This window comes from Mirounga leonina, unplaced genomic scaffold (assembly GCF_011800145.1).
Source record: "Mirounga leonina isolate KUSES-001 unplaced genomic scaffold, KU_Mleo_1.0 Mir_488, whole genome shotgun sequence".
NCBI lineage: Eukaryota > Metazoa > Chordata > Mammalia > Carnivora > Phocidae > Mirounga > Mirounga leonina.
The window spans coordinates 2,467,006-2,487,604 of record NW_023270777.1 but is presented as its reverse complement, the minus strand read 5'-3'; the positions used below and the strand labels follow the sequence as shown (position 1 = coordinate 2,487,604).

The 20,599-nt window shown below is 58.1% G+C and overlaps 1 protein-coding gene across 1 annotated transcript in view; it reads right to left on the bottom strand.

Moving 5' to 3' along the window:
* Nucleotides 1-20,599, bottom strand: part of DNAH2 (dynein axonemal heavy chain 2) — an 80,887-nt gene that overhangs the window by 24,578 nt on the left and 35,710 nt on the right. The window contains exons 24-57 of the mRNA XM_034989515.1: nt 19,763-19,919; nt 19,536-19,618; nt 19,241-19,421; nt 18,722-18,860; nt 17,081-17,298; nt 16,717-16,818; nt 16,281-16,406; nt 15,877-15,987; nt 15,422-15,610; nt 15,001-15,104; nt 14,712-14,901; nt 14,030-14,210; nt 13,289-13,416; nt 12,862-13,014; nt 12,468-12,593; nt 11,579-11,797; nt 11,241-11,358; nt 10,921-11,057; nt 10,300-10,437; nt 10,054-10,212; nt 7,426-7,578; nt 7,205-7,296; nt 6,717-6,915; nt 6,389-6,613; nt 5,528-5,632; nt 4,631-4,819; nt 4,457-4,542; nt 4,192-4,322; nt 3,918-4,067; nt 3,487-3,654; nt 3,085-3,245; nt 2,826-2,965; nt 1,358-1,490; nt 1,120-1,259 (exon numbers count right to left, since the gene is read on the bottom strand). Of these exons, the coding sequence (XP_034845406.1) occupies nt 1,120-1,259; nt 1,358-1,490; nt 2,826-2,965; nt 3,085-3,245; nt 3,487-3,654; nt 3,918-4,067; nt 4,192-4,322; nt 4,457-4,542; nt 4,631-4,819; nt 5,528-5,632; nt 6,389-6,613; nt 6,717-6,915; nt 7,205-7,296; nt 7,426-7,578; nt 10,054-10,212; nt 10,300-10,437; nt 10,921-11,057; nt 11,241-11,358; nt 11,579-11,797; nt 12,468-12,593; nt 12,862-13,014; nt 13,289-13,416; nt 14,030-14,210; nt 14,712-14,901; nt 15,001-15,104; nt 15,422-15,610; nt 15,877-15,987; nt 16,281-16,406; nt 16,717-16,818; nt 17,081-17,298; nt 18,722-18,860; nt 19,241-19,421; nt 19,536-19,618; nt 19,763-19,919 (5,031 nt within the window). The remainder of the gene's footprint in view (nt 1-1,119; nt 1,260-1,357; nt 1,491-2,825; nt 2,966-3,084; nt 3,246-3,486; nt 3,655-3,917; nt 4,068-4,191; nt 4,323-4,456; nt 4,543-4,630; nt 4,820-5,527; nt 5,633-6,388; nt 6,614-6,716; nt 6,916-7,204; nt 7,297-7,425; nt 7,579-10,053; nt 10,213-10,299; nt 10,438-10,920; nt 11,058-11,240; nt 11,359-11,578; nt 11,798-12,467; nt 12,594-12,861; nt 13,015-13,288; nt 13,417-14,029; nt 14,211-14,711; nt 14,902-15,000; nt 15,105-15,421; nt 15,611-15,876; nt 15,988-16,280; nt 16,407-16,716; nt 16,819-17,080; nt 17,299-18,721; nt 18,861-19,240; nt 19,422-19,535; nt 19,619-19,762; nt 19,920-20,599) is intronic.

Below are 20,599 nucleotides of genomic sequence, written 5' to 3'. Positions count from 1 at the left end.
GCCACTGTGAGGTTTCTATCACTTCCTGCCCGAATCACTGCGAACAGGTCCCCAGCCGGTCTTCCTGCTTCCAGACTCTGATCCCTCTGGTTTATTCCGCACACCGCCGTCAAAGCACCTGTTACGTGCTCTTGTCCTCATGCCCGCTCCCCACGAGGAGCTCCCACTGCTCCCCACTGTGCAGCGAGCAGGGGCAGCCTTGAACCAGCAAACACCAGCCTCTCCCCAGGGGGTGGCCACCCCTCATCTCCACCCCGTTTCTCCCACGTGGGAAGGAATGTGGGCTCCGTGTTGACACGATTTCTGATTTTTAAAGAGAAGCTGGGAATCTGGACTTTTCTAAGCCTCCGGTGTTCAATGTTAGCAACTTACTCAAAAAGTTTTCAACACTGTACAGGCCAAAAAAAAAAAAATCTATGCAGGATTATTTTCTGGGCTAAGTGAGAAAATGTGCATGAAGGGCTCAGCACAGTGACTGGCCCCAGGTACCCAGGGAAGGCAGGGGCTTTCTTTGGCTAACTGCGGAACTGCAAGCCCCTGGAAGAGTGCACAGCACATAGTAGATGCTCAGAAAGTACGGTAAGCGGATGAGTAAGTGCGGGTGATCATTACTGTTACAAGTGGCTTTTTCTTCACCTTGATCAAAATACCGAATCCAATCAATGAGGTGGGTTGTTTCTTTTTTTTTACATTTGTCTTAGATCTTTCAAAGCAAAATATTATGTTGTGCACATGAAAAGGCACCCAATGCAACTTTAGAAATGAATATGTGATTCTTGAGAAGGGTGTAAAGTCTAGAAGAGGGTGGACTTAAGGGTGGAGAGGAGAGGACTGGTCTCCGTCTCGTGAGCATTTACAGCACCATCACCATTATACTGTGCTTGGGAAAGAAACGTCATCCCAGAAAATAAGGACAGAACAGAGAGGGTGTAGGGAGGAGTCCTGGCCTGAGGGCTCTAGAGATGCGAACCCCAGCTCTCTCTCTCACCCCCCCCCCGCACCTCGGCCTCTGCCCCAGGGCGCCTGGCTCCCTGACCCCCCGGGCCGGCTCTGGATGTTTCCCAGCCCATGGTTGCAGCGAGCTCCCTGGGCCTCCCCGTGCCCCACGCCTCTGCACACCTCTTGTACCCAGACACGAGCTCCAGGTAGTTGGTAGGTGTGACATGGTTGTATCTCCGGAGCTCCAGCAGCATCTTCTGGGAGTACTGCACCACTGACCAGTGCATGGTGACAAAGATCTTGGCCACCTTCCTGTGGACCTGAGCCCCGTGGGAAAGGACGGAAGACCGGGAGTGAGGGCGGGTGGAGAAGGGACGCGGGAGGGGGCCCGGGGCTGGGCGTGCGGGGGAGCACTCACGTTCTCCTGCGTCCCCAGGTCCACCCCCATGAGGTACTTCTCAGCCACCTCCAGCAGGGCCTCATGGGGCCACTCGGAGAACCAGTTGATGGTTGTGCAGTTCACCAAGGCTGGGTACTGGCGGATCCAGTTCCTGGGGAAGGGTTTTGAGAGGCATTCAAGCCCCTTTGTGGAGGCAGGCAGCCTCCACTCCTGGCCTCCTCACAGGTCCATCCACTTTCCAGGGACCTAAGTGTCCCATCCCCTTGCTCCTGTGTTCCCTTGTCCCCCCAGTCCCACTGCCCTGAGAGCTAGCTCAGTGTAGCATTTAGGAACAGGTTCTGGTTCTAGCTGTGGATCTCAGGCAGGTGTGCTAACCCTTCCAACGTCAGTTTCCTCATCTCTAAAATGAGAGTAACGTGGGGCACCCGGGGGGCTCAGTGGGTGGAGCGTCCGACTCTTGATTTCAGCTCTTGGGGTCGTGGGATCAAGCCCCTCCTCGGGGTTCACGATCAATGTGGGGTCTGCTTGAGATTCTCTGTCTCCCTCTCTCTCTCCCCCCACTCGCTCTCTCTCTCTCTCAAAAGTAAATAAAATCTTAAAAAAAATAAAATGGGAATAACAGGAATACGAATCCGGGTTGTTACTGGATTCAGTGAGGTGACACACATAAAGTGCGTAGTGTAGTTCCCGATGCGTGGTAAACACACCGTACCACAAGCACGAAAACAAACAACATGGGAGCCCAAATCGCCTCTCCCTGCAATTCTCGGTCTCCCTCCTCCTTTCTGCTGCCCTTAAAAATCAAGTCACAGCAAGAACGGGTCGACGAAACATGATAAATACATATAATGGACTATTATTCAGCCTTAAAAAGGAAATTTTGGGACTTTGAGGCGTGTGACCACACAGATGAACCTTGAGGACACGAACCAAGTGAGCTAAGCCAGACAGACACAAAGACAAATACGGTATGATTCCACTTATATGAGATATCTAGAGTAGTCACTCGCAGAAACAGAAAGGGGCCAGTGGTTGCCGGGGGCTGGGGGGTGGAGGAAATGGGGAATTATTCAGTGGGTATAGAGTTTCAATTTTGCAAGATGAGAAAGTCCTAGAAATCTGTTGCACAATCTGTTGTGAATATATGCTTAACTATACCGAGCTGGACACTTGCAACATGGTTACGATGGTAAATTTTGGTTATTTTGTTTTTGTAAAATCACAACTAAAAATTTAAGAACAAAACGCAAAGCCACAACAAGACACTCCAGTCATACTGAAAGGGAGGGGACGCGTCCTCTGTAAGCAGCAGACCTGGGGAAAGAAGGCGAAGTCTAGGGAAAGGGGGGGGCCGTGCAGGGGCCGGGGAGCCGGGGCTGTTGAGGAGGTCTCCCCCACCCCGGGAAGACAGGGGGGCCGAGAGAGGAGCGGGGGGGGGGGAGTGGGGGCCAGGACAGAGGGAGGGAGAGGCGGTCACAGGGGTCACCTGAAGGGGTCGCCCACGGGGCTGAGGCAGAGAATGATGTGCAGGTTGTCCCGCACACGCTCAATGAGGTAGGCAAAGAGGCTGTCGGAGGACTGGGACACCTGCTCGGCCTTGGCCTGCTCCACGATGTGCGCCTGGATCTGCACGGAAGCCACACGGGCTCGCAGGGCTGCGCGGTGGCACTCGGTTCGGGGGAGGGAGGCACAGAGGGGACGCAGCAGCTGGTGGAGGGTGTGGGAGGGCGTGGGAGGGCTCGTACCTCTTCGAATTCATCAGTCTTGTAGAGATTGGGGACCTCGCCTGAGCTCAGGATGTTGTTGATGTCCTCCAGGAACGACTCGTCAGCGATCTGGGTGTCCACGAAAAGGAAGGACGTGGCCTTGAGCTCTACTCCCGCCTGGCGGTACAGACGCTTGATATCTGGGCCGGAGGAGGGAAGGAGGAAGACGGGACAGGCGGACGTCAGATGCGCCATCCTGTCCCTTGTCCCCTTCCGGCCGCCCTCAGCCTGCAACCCACGCACCGCACCGCCCTCCGCCCACCGGGCCTGAAAGGCTCACCCCCGGCCTCCATCGCTCCCCGCTCTTGTCACGGCAGGAAGACAGGCATCCGACTTTTCACGCCAGCCCCAGCCCACCCCGGTTCGGAAGCCCAGCCGTACCTTCTCGGAACTCCTGCTTTCGATAATGTTTGGTGACCTCGATCTGGAAGGTGATGTACTCGCAGATGGAGGAGGCCAGGCGGGCCAGACTCTGGCGCCCACTGCCCCCAATGCCCACCAAGAGCATGTTGCCCCGAGGCTGTCCGATGACCCGCACGATCCGCGTGACTGAGGAGTGGGGGAGCAGGGCAGTGAGGCGGCGGAGAAACCTCGGGGGGCACCCTGGGGCCCTCAGCTAGTGACCGGGACGCCTGAAACTGAAGGACAGGGACCGAGAAGTGTGGGGAAAGGCCGATGCCTGGAGCCAGTTTGAGCAGCCACCACCATGGAGGAAAAGCCATCTGGGGCCCGAAAGGAAGGCACCTTCCCGGCCTTGCTTGGGAACAGCCAGCCGTTGGGGTGCCGGCCGGGGTGGCGGAGGGGCCGCTCACTGTGTTCGACAGCCTCTCGGAAGAGCACCAGCTGCATCGGCACCACCCCGGGGGACAGGTTGTACTCGTGGAGCGCCGTCTCCATGGCCGCCTTCAGTACTGCCAGGTCGGTCAGGTCCTCGTACACCCTGGGCTCCCTCAGGAAGTCCCCTGGGCCGGGGGAAGTGAGGCTCAGATTTCCAATGGCCAGCCCCCGCCAGACCCCCCCCGGCAAGGGCCCAGGCCCCCCTCCCACACCCGTAGCCCGTAGCAGCCAGCCGCAGCGCCAGCTCACCGAAGATCGGAGAACGCTTGCTGGGACAGAGATTATGAAACGTGAGGTCAAAGAAGGAGCCGAGCTTGTCGCTGAGGATGCCCACGAAGGCCTCCATGTCCGCTGCATCCACCAGCCGGTCCGAGAAGACTCTGTTGGGAGGGAGTGGGCTGAGACCCCGGGAATGCAGGGGCCGGGCAGGGGCTGGGCGCCAGGCTCGGGAGGCCCGCGTCCGGCGTCTGTCCGGGGCGTCTGTCCGGCCTCGGGTGGGGCATGGGCACCTCACCTGAAACACTCGTGGATCCAGAGTCGTGTGATGCTGGACTTGGTGTCGTGGAAGTCCTTGTTGGCCCTGAGCATTCCCTGAAACACCTGCGGAAGGGGCGTGGCCGGTGGGCAGCCGGAGTCCCCTCCGGGCTGGAGCGGGAGGTGGGGAGGCTGGGCTGGGAGGGCGGCTCACCTTGGAGATGTCCCGGAGGTTGAAGAGGTAGTGGATCTTGGCGGGCGTGGGCAGGAAGCGCTGCACCACCGTGTTGTACACGTCCAAGGTCGCCTCGGTCACCACGTTCCCAATGGGCTTCACCTCCTCCTCGAAGTCCTGAAGCTTCTGATTGATCATGGTGCCAAATATTCGGATGATCTGGGACTCCTAGGAATAGGCCCTCACACTCACTTTCGCAGGCTCCTGGCCCACCAGGCTGTGCTGGGACCCCGGTGAGGCCAACCCAGCATTCATCTTGGGGGCCGACTTTAAAGGAGCACCAAAACCCCCCACAAAATCAAGAGAAATAGTGTGTGCGATATTCAAAAATCAAAACGAATGCAGAATATGCACGATGAACAAATAAACAACGTTTTAAACAAAGATGGGTCAGGATTGCCGCGGTTTCCTTTTGGCTCGGGCTCTGATATCGCTCAGCAACGCACGGCGCCAATCCCGTAGATTTATGTAACACCGTGGTCTTTGTCCATCGTGAACTGTGGGCATCGGCTGCTTTGACATCGCGTTAACATGTGCTTTATCTTGATTACTGAGGCTTCTGGGGTGCCCCCGAGGGCCTCACTCAGCTCCCCGAATCCTGGCGCTGCTCTTGGCTGTCAGCAGCAGGATCTACGTGCCTCAGTCTACTCGGGCCCCCTGAGCTCTCTGCCCCGCATCGGGCTTCACATTCCCCAAGCCCCAGCTACACTTGCCTCCCACGCTAGCAGCCCCCCTCCCTGCGTAACGGCCCCCACACGCACCTCTGCTCAGGGGTCCCCCCGGCCCTCGTCGATCTGCCCCCTCGTCCTCGGGGACATGGTCGGTTTTGCCTCTTACAGCACCCCCCCACCCCCCGGGTCCCCATTACGCCCTCACTGTGGGGAAGGTCATGTTGATGATGTTGAAGCGACTCTGGAACCTCGGGGAAATGACAGTCCGTCCGCCCCCGGGGGGGCCCATGGCAGCCATCAGGAACATGTCCTGGGGAGCAGAGACAGGACGGGGTGGGACAGGCCAGAGAGGGAAGAGACAGGGCACGGGAGGGGGGTAAAGGGAGCGAGGATAGGTAGAGGGGCCAGGATGAGCAGGAACAGGGAATGAGGGAAGGTGAATGGAAGGGAGGGATCGGGGACATTTCCTCGAGAATGAGCAAAGTGACATGTTTGTTTTTATTTCATTGTGATCCATGTACCCAAAACAGAAAATACAGGTCAGCGAAAGAACATTTTCTAGGCTCTGTCTTCTTTTCCTCTGTGTGTGCGCACGCACGCGTGTTTTCTTTCCCAGAAACAGAAGAATGCGCTAAGTGTTAGTAGAGTTTCTGAGGGCCAGATGGACGGGCACCCCAGCAATGAGGATGGAAGGGCTGCTGCCCATCCATTTGGGAGAAAGAAACCAACAAGGAGCTCAGAATCCCATGGGCGCAGAGCCCGACTGAAGGGAGATGCTGGGAGGGCAGGGGGGACGCAGGGACGCAGGACGGGAGTTGGGGACCCTGGGCACCTGGGCCACTCTGGGTGGTGGCAGGGTTGGCATGTGAGCTTGGGGAAGGGGTGGAAGTGGGAGCATGGGGCAGAGACACTGATGAGAGTCAACGATAGGGACTGAGGATTCAGGAGCCGGGCGTGTGGGTAGGGAGGAGTACAGGATTCCGAACCCCGGGGTCTCCAGGGAGTGGGGACCGAACCTCCATGGCAGGAAACAGAGGCCTGGAGAACAACTTCTCGGGAGGCTTACTCGAATGTACTTGATGGTCTGCTTCATGCGGTCATACCAGAAGCCGTAGTCGATCCAGAGGCGGATCAGCTCCAGTGGGGGCTGGGACCCAAACGTGTCCTTCGCTGGCATGTTTAGGTCATCCATAAAGGTGATCATGCTCTTGCCCCCGAACGGCACGTAGACGCCCTTGGTTCGCTTCTCCACCCTGCTCTCGATGATGCTCTGCACGTTGTTGGATGTGGTCTGGTGGAAGAGATATGGGACGAATGCTGGGGCCTCCCAGGAGAAACACGGGGTTCGGGAGGAGTGCGGCGAGGCTCTCAGATCCCCGGGTCCCACAGCGCACCTGCGCAGACATGTTGACGATGAGCACCGACCACTGGCTGGAGGGCAAGGACTGGAGGACGCTCTGGGCGATGGACGTCTTTCCAGTCCCCACGGGACCCACCAGCAGGACGGGGTTCTGGCTGGCCACCAGGGCGCTCACCAGGTAGTTGTAGCGAACGGTGTCGACCGTGGGCACCATGATCTTATAGAAGGGGGAGCTGGGGAGGAAAGGGGGCCTTGTCCAAGGGCCTGGGCTGCTACTTCCCGGCGCTGGCTTCCCTCTGCCTCCCGACCTGCATCTTCCTTACACATCACCCGCCCTGCCTCCTGAGGGGCCTGGAGATCGGGCGTCCTGCTTCCTCCTTAGCGACCCCGGCCCAGGCCCTCCAGGTTCTGCTCCCTGCATTCCAGAGGCGCCCCCGGTCTGGGAGCCCCCCGCCCTGCCACAGCTCACTCCTGCTTCGGGCCACATCTCCCAGCAACCACAGCCCCAGGCCCTGCTCTCACTTGGGAGGGTAGTGCCAGCTCTTAGGGAGCTTATTCTCAAATGACGTCCAGGTGCGCATCTTGGGGTCCACGAAGTACTCGTACACTGTGTCCTAAGGAGGGAAGGCGTGTGAGGCTACGAAGCCTTCGCTAGCTCTCCCCACCAGCGGAAGTGCTCCCGGACTGCTGCGGGGGAGCCAGGCGGCCGGGCACCGAGCACCGCCGGGGCTGCAGGTCCCAACCTTATTGGGAAAGGAGCCCTCCATCTCGCGGAGGTAACTGTCCATCTTCTTGCGTCCCTCCTCGTCCACGGAGGCGCACATGGACCAAATCATGCTGAACACAAAGGTCAGCTCCACCATGGAGACGTAGTTTTCACCGTCGGCTGGGTTCACCTGGACAGACGAGAAGGGGCAATAGCCTCGCTCTATAAGAGACGAACGGGGCATCTATTTTGGCAGATGGCCACAAAGGCTTAGAGTTCGCCCCCCTTCCTGGCTCTGTTCAGAAAACCATGTGGTTGTAGATGAAGCTCAATCTCAAACAGTCAGATAAACCTGAAACTTCTGGTAGCTCAGAGTTGCCCTGAGTCTCATCTCTGCTGCATCATAAAGACACGGCACCGACACGGTGGGGCGGCCGACTCCTGATTTCGGCTCAGGTCGTGATCTCAGGGTCCTGCGATGGAGCCCCGCGTCGGGCTCCACGCTCAGCAGGGAGTCTGCTGGAGACTCTCCCTCTGCCCCTCCCCCCACTCCCTCTCCGTCTCTCTCTCAATTAAATAAAAACTTAAAAAAAAAAAAAGGACACAGCCGTGATGCGGCCACACCACGTCTACCCTGAGGAAGTGCCAAGGGCGCTCAAGGGGACAGGTCCAGGGGCATTCGTGGTGACTTCTTTGTAAGTGCAAAAACTCGGAGATGACCCACACGTCCACCAGTAGAGGGATGGGAAAATACTATGTGTTCTACAGCAGAAGAGCACACAATGGTTAAAAGCAATGAAACTAACCCACACACAGCCATACAGAACCCAAAACCATCCCGCCGCTCAGCAAGTACACTGCAAATGTCGTACGTGACACGATACGGCTTTGAAATACGTTTTCTATGGCGACCTATGGGCTTGCGTGTAAATACGTACTTAAGAGGTCTGTGATGATACCACAGACACATAGAGTAGTTACGCGTGTAGAAGAGGGAGCGGACCAGGATTGGGAGGGGAGAGGTGACCCAACGGGACTTCAGCTTTATGTGAAAATTTTTAATTTTTAGAAAGGAAATTAGAGGGGCACCTGGGCGGCTCAGTCGGTGAAGCGTCTGCCTTCGGCTCAGGTCATGATCCCGGGGTCCTGGGATCAAGTCCTGCATCAGGCTCCCTGCTCGGCAGGGTCTGCTTCTCCCTCTGCCCCTCACCCCGTTCTTGTGCCTCTCTCTCAAATAAATAAAATCCTTTTTTAAAAAAAGGACATTAGATTCAGCTATTACTTGTGTAATTAAACATGAAATTTAAAAAATAATAATTAAATTTGACAACGTCCCAAGTTCGTGGCAGAAACAGCATGTTTATTTATTGTTAAGTAAGCTGCACGCCCGACATGGGGCTTGAACTCATGACCCTGAGATCAAGAGTCTCACGCTCCACTGACTGAGCCAGCCAGGCGCCCCCAGAAACAGCACGTTTAGACTCCTGCTCTCAACACCTACCCCGAGGGCACGTGGCGTTGTTCGCCCCATCTCTCACCGGCCCCATGGAACAGCCACAGGCCGTGAGCAGGGAGCTCTTGAGGATGGGTTCTGCATTAAGATGCCGAGAACTACAGATAACATGACACACAAGATGCTGTTCAATCCAGAATACTGGACTTGGGCTTAGAATCATCCGCAGTCACCAGGTGTAGGTGGGAAACGGGGTTGAGACTTTACTGTCCGTCATACTCAACACAGAGTCCTTAGTCTGCCCCTCCAGCTCACCCCAGCACACAGCACATTTCACCGCCCCCTGGCCCACCCTCCTCAGCACCTGTGTGCCACCGAGACTATATGACTGTCCTTGTTCCGGCCGTGACCTTTGCAAGCTCATCTGCAGGGTTTCCATTTATATTAACTCGACCAGGAATGACATATACTGCTAGAGATCTTCACTGTCCTATAACTTTATATTAGCGGTTTGGTTATCGGCAATGTCTTTAAAAACAATCGGAATCATTGCTAGACGGTGGTTTAATCTCAACAGAAAAATATCCAATTTTAGTCCTCACTCCACAATTCTAGACGAAAAACATTTTTCTTCAGTATCAACCAATCTGAAAATTTCTTTTTTTTTTTATTTTTTTGAAGATTTTATTTATTTATTTGTTTGAGAGGGAGCACAAGCAGAGGGAGAAGCAGGCTCCCCGCCGAGCAGGGAGCCTGACGACGCGGGACTCGATCCCAGGGCCCCGGGATCATGACCTGAGCTGAAGGGTCAATCTGAAAATTTGTAAAACCCCCTCATCAGATTAGGCTGGGAGCTCCTTCCAGCAGAAATGGTATACGAAGGCCTCCTATATACCAAAATTTAACATAAATATTTTGAAAGGATGGAGAAATGAGGAACCAAAGGAACTATCCTCAGCTCCCAAACTACGGTGGGAAATGAGCGTGAGACTTGATTGTGCACTGTAGCGATGGAGAGTCCTGAGTGCGGCATCCCACCCCGTGCACACACGCGCGAACGCACCCACACCGCGGTCAGTGAGGCCTCCCCTTGGGGCCCCTGCTCCACTCACATCTGTGTCCAGACCGTGTCTCAGGCACACGGTTTCGCTCGGGTTGTCCCCGCGGGGCACAAGCCCATGCCACCCTGGCCCTGCTCCGGCCCCTCCTCACCCCGTTCTCCGGCGTGGCCAGGGCCGAGTAGAGCTTGCAGAGGGAGATGATCCCGCTGTATTCCGGGACGGGCACCAACTCGTTGCAATAGTCCTTCTTGAAGGCCAGCATCTTGTTAATGAACTTCTCAAACATGCGCTGAAGGGGTTCTGCCTCGGCCTGGAGTCAAACGACAAGGGGCTCTGCCTCGCTCTCTGCCCCGCAGGCCAGGTGGCTCACTCCCCCACTCCTCAGCTCCCCTCGCACCTTCGGTCTCTTCTCCAGCCAGCTCTGCACGTAGGGCTTCCAGCCCAGGTCAGTGTAGTCGGTGTAGACCATCCCGCAGCGAGACACAGTGGCGGGGGAGGCCACGGCCAAGTTCTCCACTTCGAACAGGAGAGACACCTGAGGACACACTTGGTCAGAGCTGCCGACCCCCGTCGGGAGAAACACTCGGCACCCCGGTGCCCCCAAGTGTCTCCATCCGAGCACCAAGCATGGCCCGATGCACAAAGACATAAAGCTTACAAATGACACGCTTTTTAAAAAGAATTTAGGGCTTACCTGAGGTTAAGCTTATGGAAAACCACTCTCTCGCTCGCACTGAGTGGATGGGAAAGGCTGGGCTTCGCAGCCTGGGAACCCGGGAGCCCGGGCGTAGGGGGAAGGCGGCCGGCGGAGGCCAGGCGGAGGAGGGCTGACCCAGTGTGCACCGGCCACTCTTCCCCACACCCACGGTAGACCCGGCACTCTTCCCTCGGACACAGGTCTCCCCGAATCCAGGCATCCTCCTCCTCCCCTCTCCCACAGAAGCTCCTCATCCGGCGGCGCCCCGGCCCCCCGAGCCCTGCCGCGTGCCCCCGGCCCCCCACTCCGCAGGGTCTGCACCTGCTCGGGCATCGCGATGCGCTCCCCGTTGATGAGGGTCAGGACTTTGTTGTCGTCCATGACCGAGTTCATGCTCTCGATCCACAGTGTGTCCACGGGGCCATCGAAAAGGATCCACTTCTCATCCGGCTTCTCATCTTGGTAGGAGGAGGATGGTCAGGAAGCTACAACTTTCTCCCCAGACCTCCCTTCACGCTCAGCTCCTCGGGGTTGTGAGCACGCACCTCCTCCTCCTCGTACCTCAGCACGCCCCAGGCATTTTCCTCCCAAACATGGGCTCTCCACCCCCAGACTGCCCACCCGCCCCCCGACGTGGGCACCTGCACACGCCGTCCGCATGACACTGGACAGGACGCCATCTGTCCACTCGTTCGTGTTGAGGTCATATTCCCCATACAGCTCCCCCAGGGACAACGCCTTCGGGTTCAAGGGGAACTCCTAAAAGGGACACAGAAGGGGGTTTTCGAGCTGCAGGCAGGCGCCAGTGCCCAGATCTCCGTTTAGGTTCACGTCGCCCCCTTTGTTTCCAGGGGTCTGTATTTGCCCTCGGTCTCCGGTCTCCCCCAGGCCCCCCGGGCCCCAGGCCTGCCCTCCTGGCCCGCACTGCGCGCCCGTCCCGCTGGTCTCCGGCAGGCGCTCCCCCGTCCCAAGTCCGCACCCTGACAATGTTGAAGTTGGGCTCCCCGGCACAGCACAAGGAGGACAGGGAGGCCTGGAGGATGCGCCACGAGGTGGTCTTGCCACTGCCCGTGCAGCCCACGATCATGGTGGAGTGGCGGGAGTTCTTGGTCTCGTACAGCTGGATGACCTTGGTGAGGGTGAACCGTGTGCTCTGCAGGCCCATGTCGTGGATCTCCTGCTCGATGACGTCCCGCAGCTGAGGGGGGCGACAGACAGCGGGAGGCCCGTAAACCCCGCTGCCGCCGGGGGGGTCACGCTCAGGCTGCCGGACGTGGCGCCAGGGCCCCCGCGCTCCGGCCGTCGCTCACTCAGGACCTGGCCGCTGCAGAGCTGCGAGGCCCGGGGACCCTGGGGAAGGGACGGCTCTGGGCCTCAGTGGCCTCCTCTGCTAAACGGGAGCCACGAGGGCGCTTTCCGTGGCAGGTTGTCGTATGGTCTCCCTGCTTCCGCCCCCCACCCCCACCCCCCGAATTCTTTCTTTCTTTCTAGCGATGCATTTACAAAGATGTATTTCTATCTAACATTCCAGGGGTCTCAAGTGAAGGGATCATTCAGGGTAACTGAACGGTCACTCCTCCGGAGAAGAAAATTCCTGTCCTTCCTAGACTCCTCCTGCCCGCCCCTCCCACGCCACTGCTCTCAGGCAACAGCAGCTCCAGCGGGAGGAGAGGGAGGAGGCAGGAGGGGCTCTGAGGGCTCCATAGAGCCAGGGGCCCGCCGCTCAGGAGCGGGGGGCTGTGGCGGGACAGTGGAGTGTCTGAATAGACAAGGAAGCCCGGCGAGGTCGGCTGTCCTGCAAACAGTCACGGCCCGGGGACGGCTCTGCGTGCGTGGGTGAGGTCGGCGGGAGCAGCGAGGACGAGTACCTTGCCGTAGTCAATGACGGGCAGCTCGATGCTGGGGAACAGGTCTTGCACGATGGCGTTGAAGAGCGGCACGTCGACTGAGGTGAGCTTGGCGATGTTCATGTCTCGCATCGAGAGCAGCAAAACCTGGCCGGGAAACGAGGGAGCCTCCGGCCTGAGGAGCCGGGCCCCGGGCGCCCACTCGAACCCCCCCGCCCCGTCCAAAGGGCTGAGGGGCAGGAGGCAAGACCAACGCGGATGGCCGAGCGAGCCGTCAGCAGGACACTGGGTGGCGCAGGGGACAGGCAGCGGGCGGGGGTCCCAGCCCGGGCACAGGAGCTGAAAAGCTTCCGTGGAGGCGGGGAGGACCAGGGGCCCTGGAGGTTCGGGCCCAAGGGCCGTGTCCTCGACCTACCTCCTCATCGGACAGATCCGGCTGCACGCGGCGCTTCTTGCCCGCATAGCGCAGGAGGGAGGTGAGGGCGCGCAGGCCGAAGTCGTAATGGTCCTGCCTGGACAGCTGCTGCACAGCCAGCAAGTACAGGCTGCATACCTTCTTGGCCAGGGTCTGGGGAAGGAAAACCGAGGAGGAAACCCCGGCCTCCCGCAGGGACAGTGACACACACGCAGCTGGGCCTGAGCCCCGAGGTGGCCAGGCTGGCTCTGGGGACAATCCTAACGAGAAGATGCTGGGAACGGGGCCGACACGGACCAGGGACCTGCCAGGGGAGAGGCCTCCACACCCTACTGACCGCAAGCCCACATCCCTCAGGGTGCCTCTGTCCGGGGACTCATCACGGAAGGGACGTCAGAGCGTTAGCGACAAGACGTGATGGGCATACCTTGCAGTTGCCGAAGCCCTCCCCGAAGAGGATGATCTCTGCGATAAGAGTGGAATCAGGCACCACCATGGCAATGGGACGGAACATGGATTTCAGGTTATCTGGCAGCTCCGTGCGGCCGGCATAGCCTGGAAAACAGCACCGTCTATTTAGAACCCAGGCCGCTCCCCGAGGACCCACTGCCCATTCTCAGCCCTATTCTCCCCAACCCTGGCTCGCCCCCCAGTCTCCCCAGCTCCAGCCACACGCTCTCTGCTCCTCGGCTCAGCTCCCGCCCCTCTCTCCTACCTGTGGTCCTCTCCTTCCGTGGGGGTCCTGATCCAGATCCCTTCTGTCTCTCTCTCAGTACCTGAGCCCTGTCCTGCTCTCCCCGCAGACCCTCCCCGAGCCGTTCCCGGGGAACAGTAATGAGAGAGCCCAGGGCCTGCTTTCTGGGAAGAGTCCCATTTCTCCTGCAAAGGGGATGGCAGACAGACCAGGACTCGGGGAGCTGGCCCAGCGGGAGAAGACAGCGAAGCATCCCAAAGGACCAGGCATGTATAGACACACAGCGGTTATTGACCCATTTGGGGTGGACAGTAAGACTGCCTCCCCTTCTCCCAGAAAGCTGGACGTTTATCCTTCCCTTGCGCTGTGCTCTCTCTCTCGCCCCCTCACTTGGGCTGAACACCCTGGCCTGGAAGGGGGAGGGGGCGAAGGGCTATCGGCCCTGGATGCCCCGTCCTCCTCCCCGCCCCGTACCGGGATTCATGGTGATGAAGATCCCACAGGACCACACCAGGTTTATTTCAAAGCCCTCGAAGTAGAAGCGGGTGAGGCTGGCGGCCAGGGCGGACAGGATGGACAGGATCTGCTGGGCCACCACGGACAGCACCTCCACGTTGATGCGGTTAAACTCGTCAAAGCAGCCCCAGGCGCCAGTCTGTGGGTGGGGAGCAGAGTCGCTGGGGGCCAGAGAAGCACCCGGCCCTCCAATGGGGAGCCCGGCCTGAGAGGTCCTGACCGGTGTGGCGGTCTCCAGGACGCGTGTGCTGTCTGGGCTGGGGTGGGAGCAGCGTAGCCCAGGGGTGGTCCCTGGCCAGAACTTTCCAGCCCACAGCACAATCTTGGGGACAATCTCAGGGACAACCTCGGGGAGTACCGGAGCAGGCACGGGTTGGGAAGAGGCCCGGGGAGGGAACCCGTGAGCAGAGGCCTGCGCTGACCAGTGTATATGCGTTACCTCGTCGAGCCCTCGTGTCATCCTCTGAGTTTTCAAATAAGCAAAAATGAAGGCTGAGCGAAGCTCGGGGAGGTGCGGGGACGATGGCAATCATAAGCCCTGAGGCATGGAGTGCTGTACCTTACAAAGCTGGGAGCCGGACTGGGGCTCAGCTGACTGTCTGGGACTGGGAGGGGGGGGGCGGGGCGGCGGGGTATGGACCTGAGCCAGGCCCGAGTACATCTTGCCCATGGACTTGTAGTCCAGGCCCTCGGAGCAGTTGACCACGATGACGTATATGCCGAGGGCCTTGCCCAGATCCTTGACGGTCTCTGTCTTCCCCGTGCCCGCTGGGCCTTTGGGGGAGCCCCCCCGATGCAGGTGCAGGGCTGTGGTCAGAGTCATGTAACACCTGACGATCAAGGACAGGACCCGAGTCGGACTCCTGTGTGTGAGCCCCCCTCAGCAGCTGCTGCCCCCGCCCCGCCACCCTGTCACCACGCCGGCCGACCTGTCGGTCAGCGGGGTGATGACCAGCCGGCCGGAGTTCCCCAAGTACTCGTAGCTGTACTGGAACTGCGTGTTGGTCTGGCGGATCATGCAGTCGTCCAGCTCCTGGGGCAACAGGGCAGAGGAAGGGAGAGGCGGGCTTGGAGGAAGAGCTGATCGGGGAGGCGGGCAGACGGGGAGGCTGCAGTTACAAGACCAGGGCCGTGGAGGAGAGGGTCTACGGCCCGCATGGAAGGTGGGCGCCCACACGACCGCCCCATCCGTCACGGCAGCAGCCCGCGGCCTTCCTGGGTCCGATCCAGGGCCACCCACGGCGAGCACCCACGAGAAAAACAACGTGCTGGTCCTGACTCGGGAGACGGGACCGAGTGCAGAGCTAGGGCCGGGGGCCGGGGCGTCAGGAGGGCGCGGGCCGGGCGCACCTTCTCCCAGTAGAAGCGCAGCTGACTGAGCCACTCGAAGGAGCTGACGTCCACGAGGCCGCTCTTGTACAGCTTCTCCAGCACGTCCCGGGCGTGGACTTCTATTGTCACCAGCGCCACAATTTTCAGCCGCATGATTTTGGTCAGGTTCCCCCTGATGGCTTCCGAATACTTGTTCAGGACGGACACCTGCGGGACGAGGTGGCGGGGAGGAGCGTGGAGGGGGCAAGGCAAGCAAACCCTGACCACGCCTCGCCCCGGCCTCACCGGCTCCCAACCCCACGCTGACCCCGACCCCCCGAAACTCCTGACCCCCAGCCCTTCCAAGCCACCTAGACTTGCCTCGCGGGACTTCCACCACAAACCACCCTTGCTGTGACCCTGACTCAGACTCCAGCGCATCCCCCCCCATGACACACCCCCGGGGCCCACCCCAAACTTGGAGGGCTCCCCACCTGCTTCTTCTTCATGACCTTGAGGATTTTCTTGTCTCCGCGCTCCTTAGCCGTCAGCAGGCACTTGGTGACGTCAGCCGTCCACTGGATCTGACTGGCAGTGATCACCACCTGGGGCCCACGCAGAGGCTAGATCCGCTGGCCCCGCACGCAGCCCAGCCCCCAAGTCCTAGCCTCTTCCTGGCCCAGGTGCTAGTGCTCGCTCAACAGGCTCCCTCTGCACAGAAGGATGGGGCTCAGGCCTACGGGCAGGAGCTAAGGGTCCAGCACGCAGCGTGGCAAGGCCTTCGCCCAGAACAGGGGGCAGGACGCCTACGTCTGGTGAGACTCGAGATTCGGTCTTGACCTTTGCGGCTCCCTTTGAGCTCTTCCTTGCTCCCTCGTTTCCACCGACCCCGGCTCACCTGGCCAGCCCACTCCTTCACCCACTTGTCCCTCTTGTTAAGAAACTTCTTGAGGGCCAGGCGACAGTTCCGGAGAAGGTCCCGTAGGGTCACCCTCATGGTCCGCTCCACGTCACCAAGCCAGGACTGTGGGGGTGGGGGGTGACAGGGCCGAACGGCCAGGCCTCAGGGCCAGAGACAAGTATCCCCAGAGGGCAGGGGCTTAGGAGGGAGGACTCCAGGGCTTTGGGCAGCAGCTGGCTCAGGTCCCGGAGGGAAATGGAGGCATTGTGGGGGGAGGGAAGACGGTCTGCTTTTCAGGTCCAGGGGAGAGGTTAGAGTTTTCAGCAATGGCAGGTGGGTCCCTTCACAGAGATGTTGTCTCCTCACAGAGCCAAGCAAACTTTCCAAGGGGAAGAAGAATCAACTCGATTCTTAGACCCTCACCACTACTCACCTCCACAGGCCCTTCCAGAAGGACTGAGTGGAGGAAGTCAACGTACTCGCCGTCCCCTGAGAACATTCCCACGGCTTCCCATTTGCTGCTGGGTCCCCCAACCTGTAAAAGCAGGAAGCTCGGGATGGTCTGGCCTGCTCACTCCTCATGTCCACCTAGGAGGTACTTGGGCCCTTTGAGGGTAATCTCTGCTCCTCTCCCCTGACCCCAATATTACTAATTCTAAAGAGTTCTATCCCAGATAATCCAGAAGCATTAATATCCCCCTCCTGCTGGGAGGCCACGGCCCCCTCCAAGGCCCCGAGCACCTTGACGTTCCCATCTCCCCCCTGCCCCCCATCCTATCCCGGCCAGCTCGGCCGACCTTCTGCATTCTCAGCAATTTGATGTTGTCAAAGCATTTTTTGAGGTGCGGTTGCACAGCCTCTGGGTTGCGGGACTGGCCCAGAATCTCCAGGAGGTCATCATTGGACAGGAAGTAGAAGCGGGGAAAGATATGGCGCTTGGTCTCTAGATACATATCCAGAGACTTCTGAATGTCTTCCAGAACTGTGTTCATTTCCGTCAGCATGTCCAGCAGGCCTGGGGGAAGAGCAACGAAGGACATTCGAGGACCCTCTACCACTGCCCTGAGTGGATCTGGAGAGTGCCCCGGCAGCCACTTTGCCGACTCTCGAATGTTGGGGTACATATCGCCATAATGGCTGCTGGGAGCAGAGACGTGTCTCCAAACCACTCATCACGCTTAGCCCGTCCTCTTCATTAATCCATCATCAAGTGCTCATCATACACTATTACGCATTTTGTACACTATGCATTAACTACACGGTATACGAGATTCCACTAATATATCGACATCTCCTCTCCCTTCGGTCTTAAACGGTCCCTTTCCTCCGGCTGGTCACCCCAAGAGCTTCTGGAAATTAGAGACTGTTCTGCACACACACAACCCCACAGGTGAAATCATTAGATTTAAATATATATCACGTGCACACATCGAAACAGGGCTGCAACCGCTGGGGGTGCCGGGGTCCCTCGGGGTGGAGTGAAAAGAGCACTGGACGGAGGGACAGACAATGGCCATGCAAACTGCTGCTCGTCCACGAACCGGCATGTCCGTTAAGCTCACTGAGCTCTCACCTCCTTGTGGGTAAAACACTGGTAGCATCTCCCTCAGAGAATGACCCACGGTACTAAGTAAAATGGATTCTCAGTGGCAAGTTCTCAATAATCTTAGTTTCCTCCCAGGCTTAGGTTTCGATTGGTTTATTCCCTTGTTGTCCCAGTTTCTAGCTTTCTGAGGAAAGTCTGGACGCCCTGGAACCTGAGGCGACCCTTGCGCCTTCAAGTTCAGAGTCCACGGGCTGCCAGGCCTCCGGGAGGCGACTCAGCAGCCGTGGGTGAGATGAGTTTGGTTTTTGTGTTCCACAAACGGATACCTGTTTCAGTGGCTTTGCTTATATATTGTTCCGAAATGTAATTTTGCCTGTGATTTTGAGTATTTTTTCTAACAGATGCATGCTGTCCCTCAACTTTGCATATCCTCCTACAGACATTTTATCAGAATAATAAAACGGCTTTTTAGTGCATACCCCCAAGGTTCTTGGGAAAATGAAAAACCTTTCAGTTGGCCCAAGGCAAAACAGAGGAGTCCTCCGCACCCCCGGACAGAACTCTTCTCCTCAGGACGCCCACTCTTGGCGCCCATCGCCAGACCTCACATCCTGGTTCTTTACCGCACTCCACCACCATCAACCAGGCCTTCCTGTGGGTACGTCTCTCTCCCACCCCCTCACCCCCTCCCACTACAGTACAGTCCTCCCGAGTATTTGTTGAGTTTTGTGCACTGAACTGTTATTCCATGCTCAGGAGAGGCGATGGTGATGGTATGAAGGCCAGCTACAACGGTCTTTTGATGAAGGAAGCACGTGGCCAGGACTTCACACATACTCAGCACCCACCGAGCCTCTGTCAGGACAAGAGGCCATGGAGCTCATGGACAGACCTGGATGGTGGGTGCTCTGCAGAGCGTTGCTGTCCTTGCTCATCCGGTCCATGATGGATTTCCAGTTGTTGTTGATCTGGTCAAATAGGGCTGATTCACTGGGCAGCTGCTTACGGATGTCTTCTCCGAGGAAGATATTCTGAGGGGCCAAGACTTGGGGTGAGAGGCTGTTTCTCACATGCTCCCCACACTCTGCTCCCCACTCCCAGACCAGGAATGACAGCCGAGTGGAAGAGAAGGAGCATCAGAACCAAAGGGCAAGAAGCTCAAGTTCTGGAAGGGAAGTTGGGGTTGGGAGGCCAGATACCTGGGTCCAAGAAGAAAAACGGAAGAAGAGCACAGGCCTTTCAAGGGGGGACCCAAATGTGAGAGGTCATCACTGAGAGTCAGACGCTTGGGGCCCAGAGGAAGGAGGACTTTGGAAGTGGGAAAACGAGGCTGAGAATAGGGCCAGGATGTAGGTCGTGTGCCAGGAACGGAGGGTGGTTCACAGGAGCAGCTCGGCGAGCGGGTCCTGACCTCCAGGTACATCCACTGGCGCTGCACTGTAAGCAGCATCTCAACGACCTCCAAGATGAGGGAGAGGCAGCGCTCCCAGCGGTCCACTTCCTTCTCAAAGGCCTTGACAAAACGAGAGGCCTTCATGGTAGACAGAGCCGCCTGGTTATCTTCCAGGGCCTGGAATACCTCCTCTGTGCCTCTGGGGCGGAAAGCATCAGAATTACAGTCCGTCCCCACCTGCCAAACCTCCGGGGGCTCTGCAGCCCAGCTCGCCCGGCCCGCCCCTCCCCCAGCACCCCAAGGCCCCCTCTACCGGAGTCGGTGATGGCCCTTGTCCTTATAGGGAACTATGTCTAGCTGGATCACGCTCCAGGCCTTGGCAATGTTCTGTAACGCCTGTGGAGAGAAAGCAGGGAACAGAACAATCCAGTATTCGGTCCGCAAAGGGAACAGAACTTGGAGGGGCCATGGGACCAGGAGAAGCTGGCCGCCCGAGGCTCGTGAAGTGGGGGAGGCGAAGTGGAGGGGGCGCAGTCGTACCAATTCTATAGCCAGCTCTTTGGTGGCCGACGCAGAGATCTCCCCGATTTTCTCCACATGCTGGTCCATCCCAAGATCCACAATCTGCTCCAAGGTGAAGCGGTCAGATTCCTGATCAAACTCCCGTTGGATCTCATCTCTGACCTGATCCCAGTGCCTGCAGTCAGGGACAGAAGTCAGAGCACGAGGCCGGACATCAGGGTCTCCTGGAACGTGTTAGCATCGAGCCGCAGGCTTTCTCTCTCCCATTGGGATAGCATGATTCCATATACGTATTGATATTATATATTAAATAGGCCCTAAGATGCACTCCCAGGCACTGTGGGGACTGCAGAGATTGAGGTGCTGATTCTCTGGAGAGGGAGTTCAGACCGATCATTGCGAGTTTACTATGGACAGATTATGCGCGGGGCCAAGTGCTGTTCATGAGACGGCTCACTTAATTCACATGCCTGCTATCAATGAGGAACTTTGGTTCTTCCACCTGAGACCGAGGAACCTGAGCCTAGGGGAGGTCGAACAACTTAGGCGGGTGTAGGGTCAGGTTGTACTTAACTACAGGACACATAAGGGTGAAACCCGGCAAAAACACCATCGTGGACGCAACACAGAAGAAGTGAAATTACTTCCTTCTAAATGGATAATTATTACAATGTCATCTATAAAATAACCCATTCTGGGGCACCTGGGTGGCTCAGCTAGTTAAGTGACTGCCTTCGGCTCAGGTCATGATCCCAGGGTCCTGGGATCGAGTCCCATATCAGTCTGCTCCTCCCTCTGACCTTCCCCCTTCTCATGCTCTCTCTCTCTCTCATTCTCTCTAATAAATAAAATAAA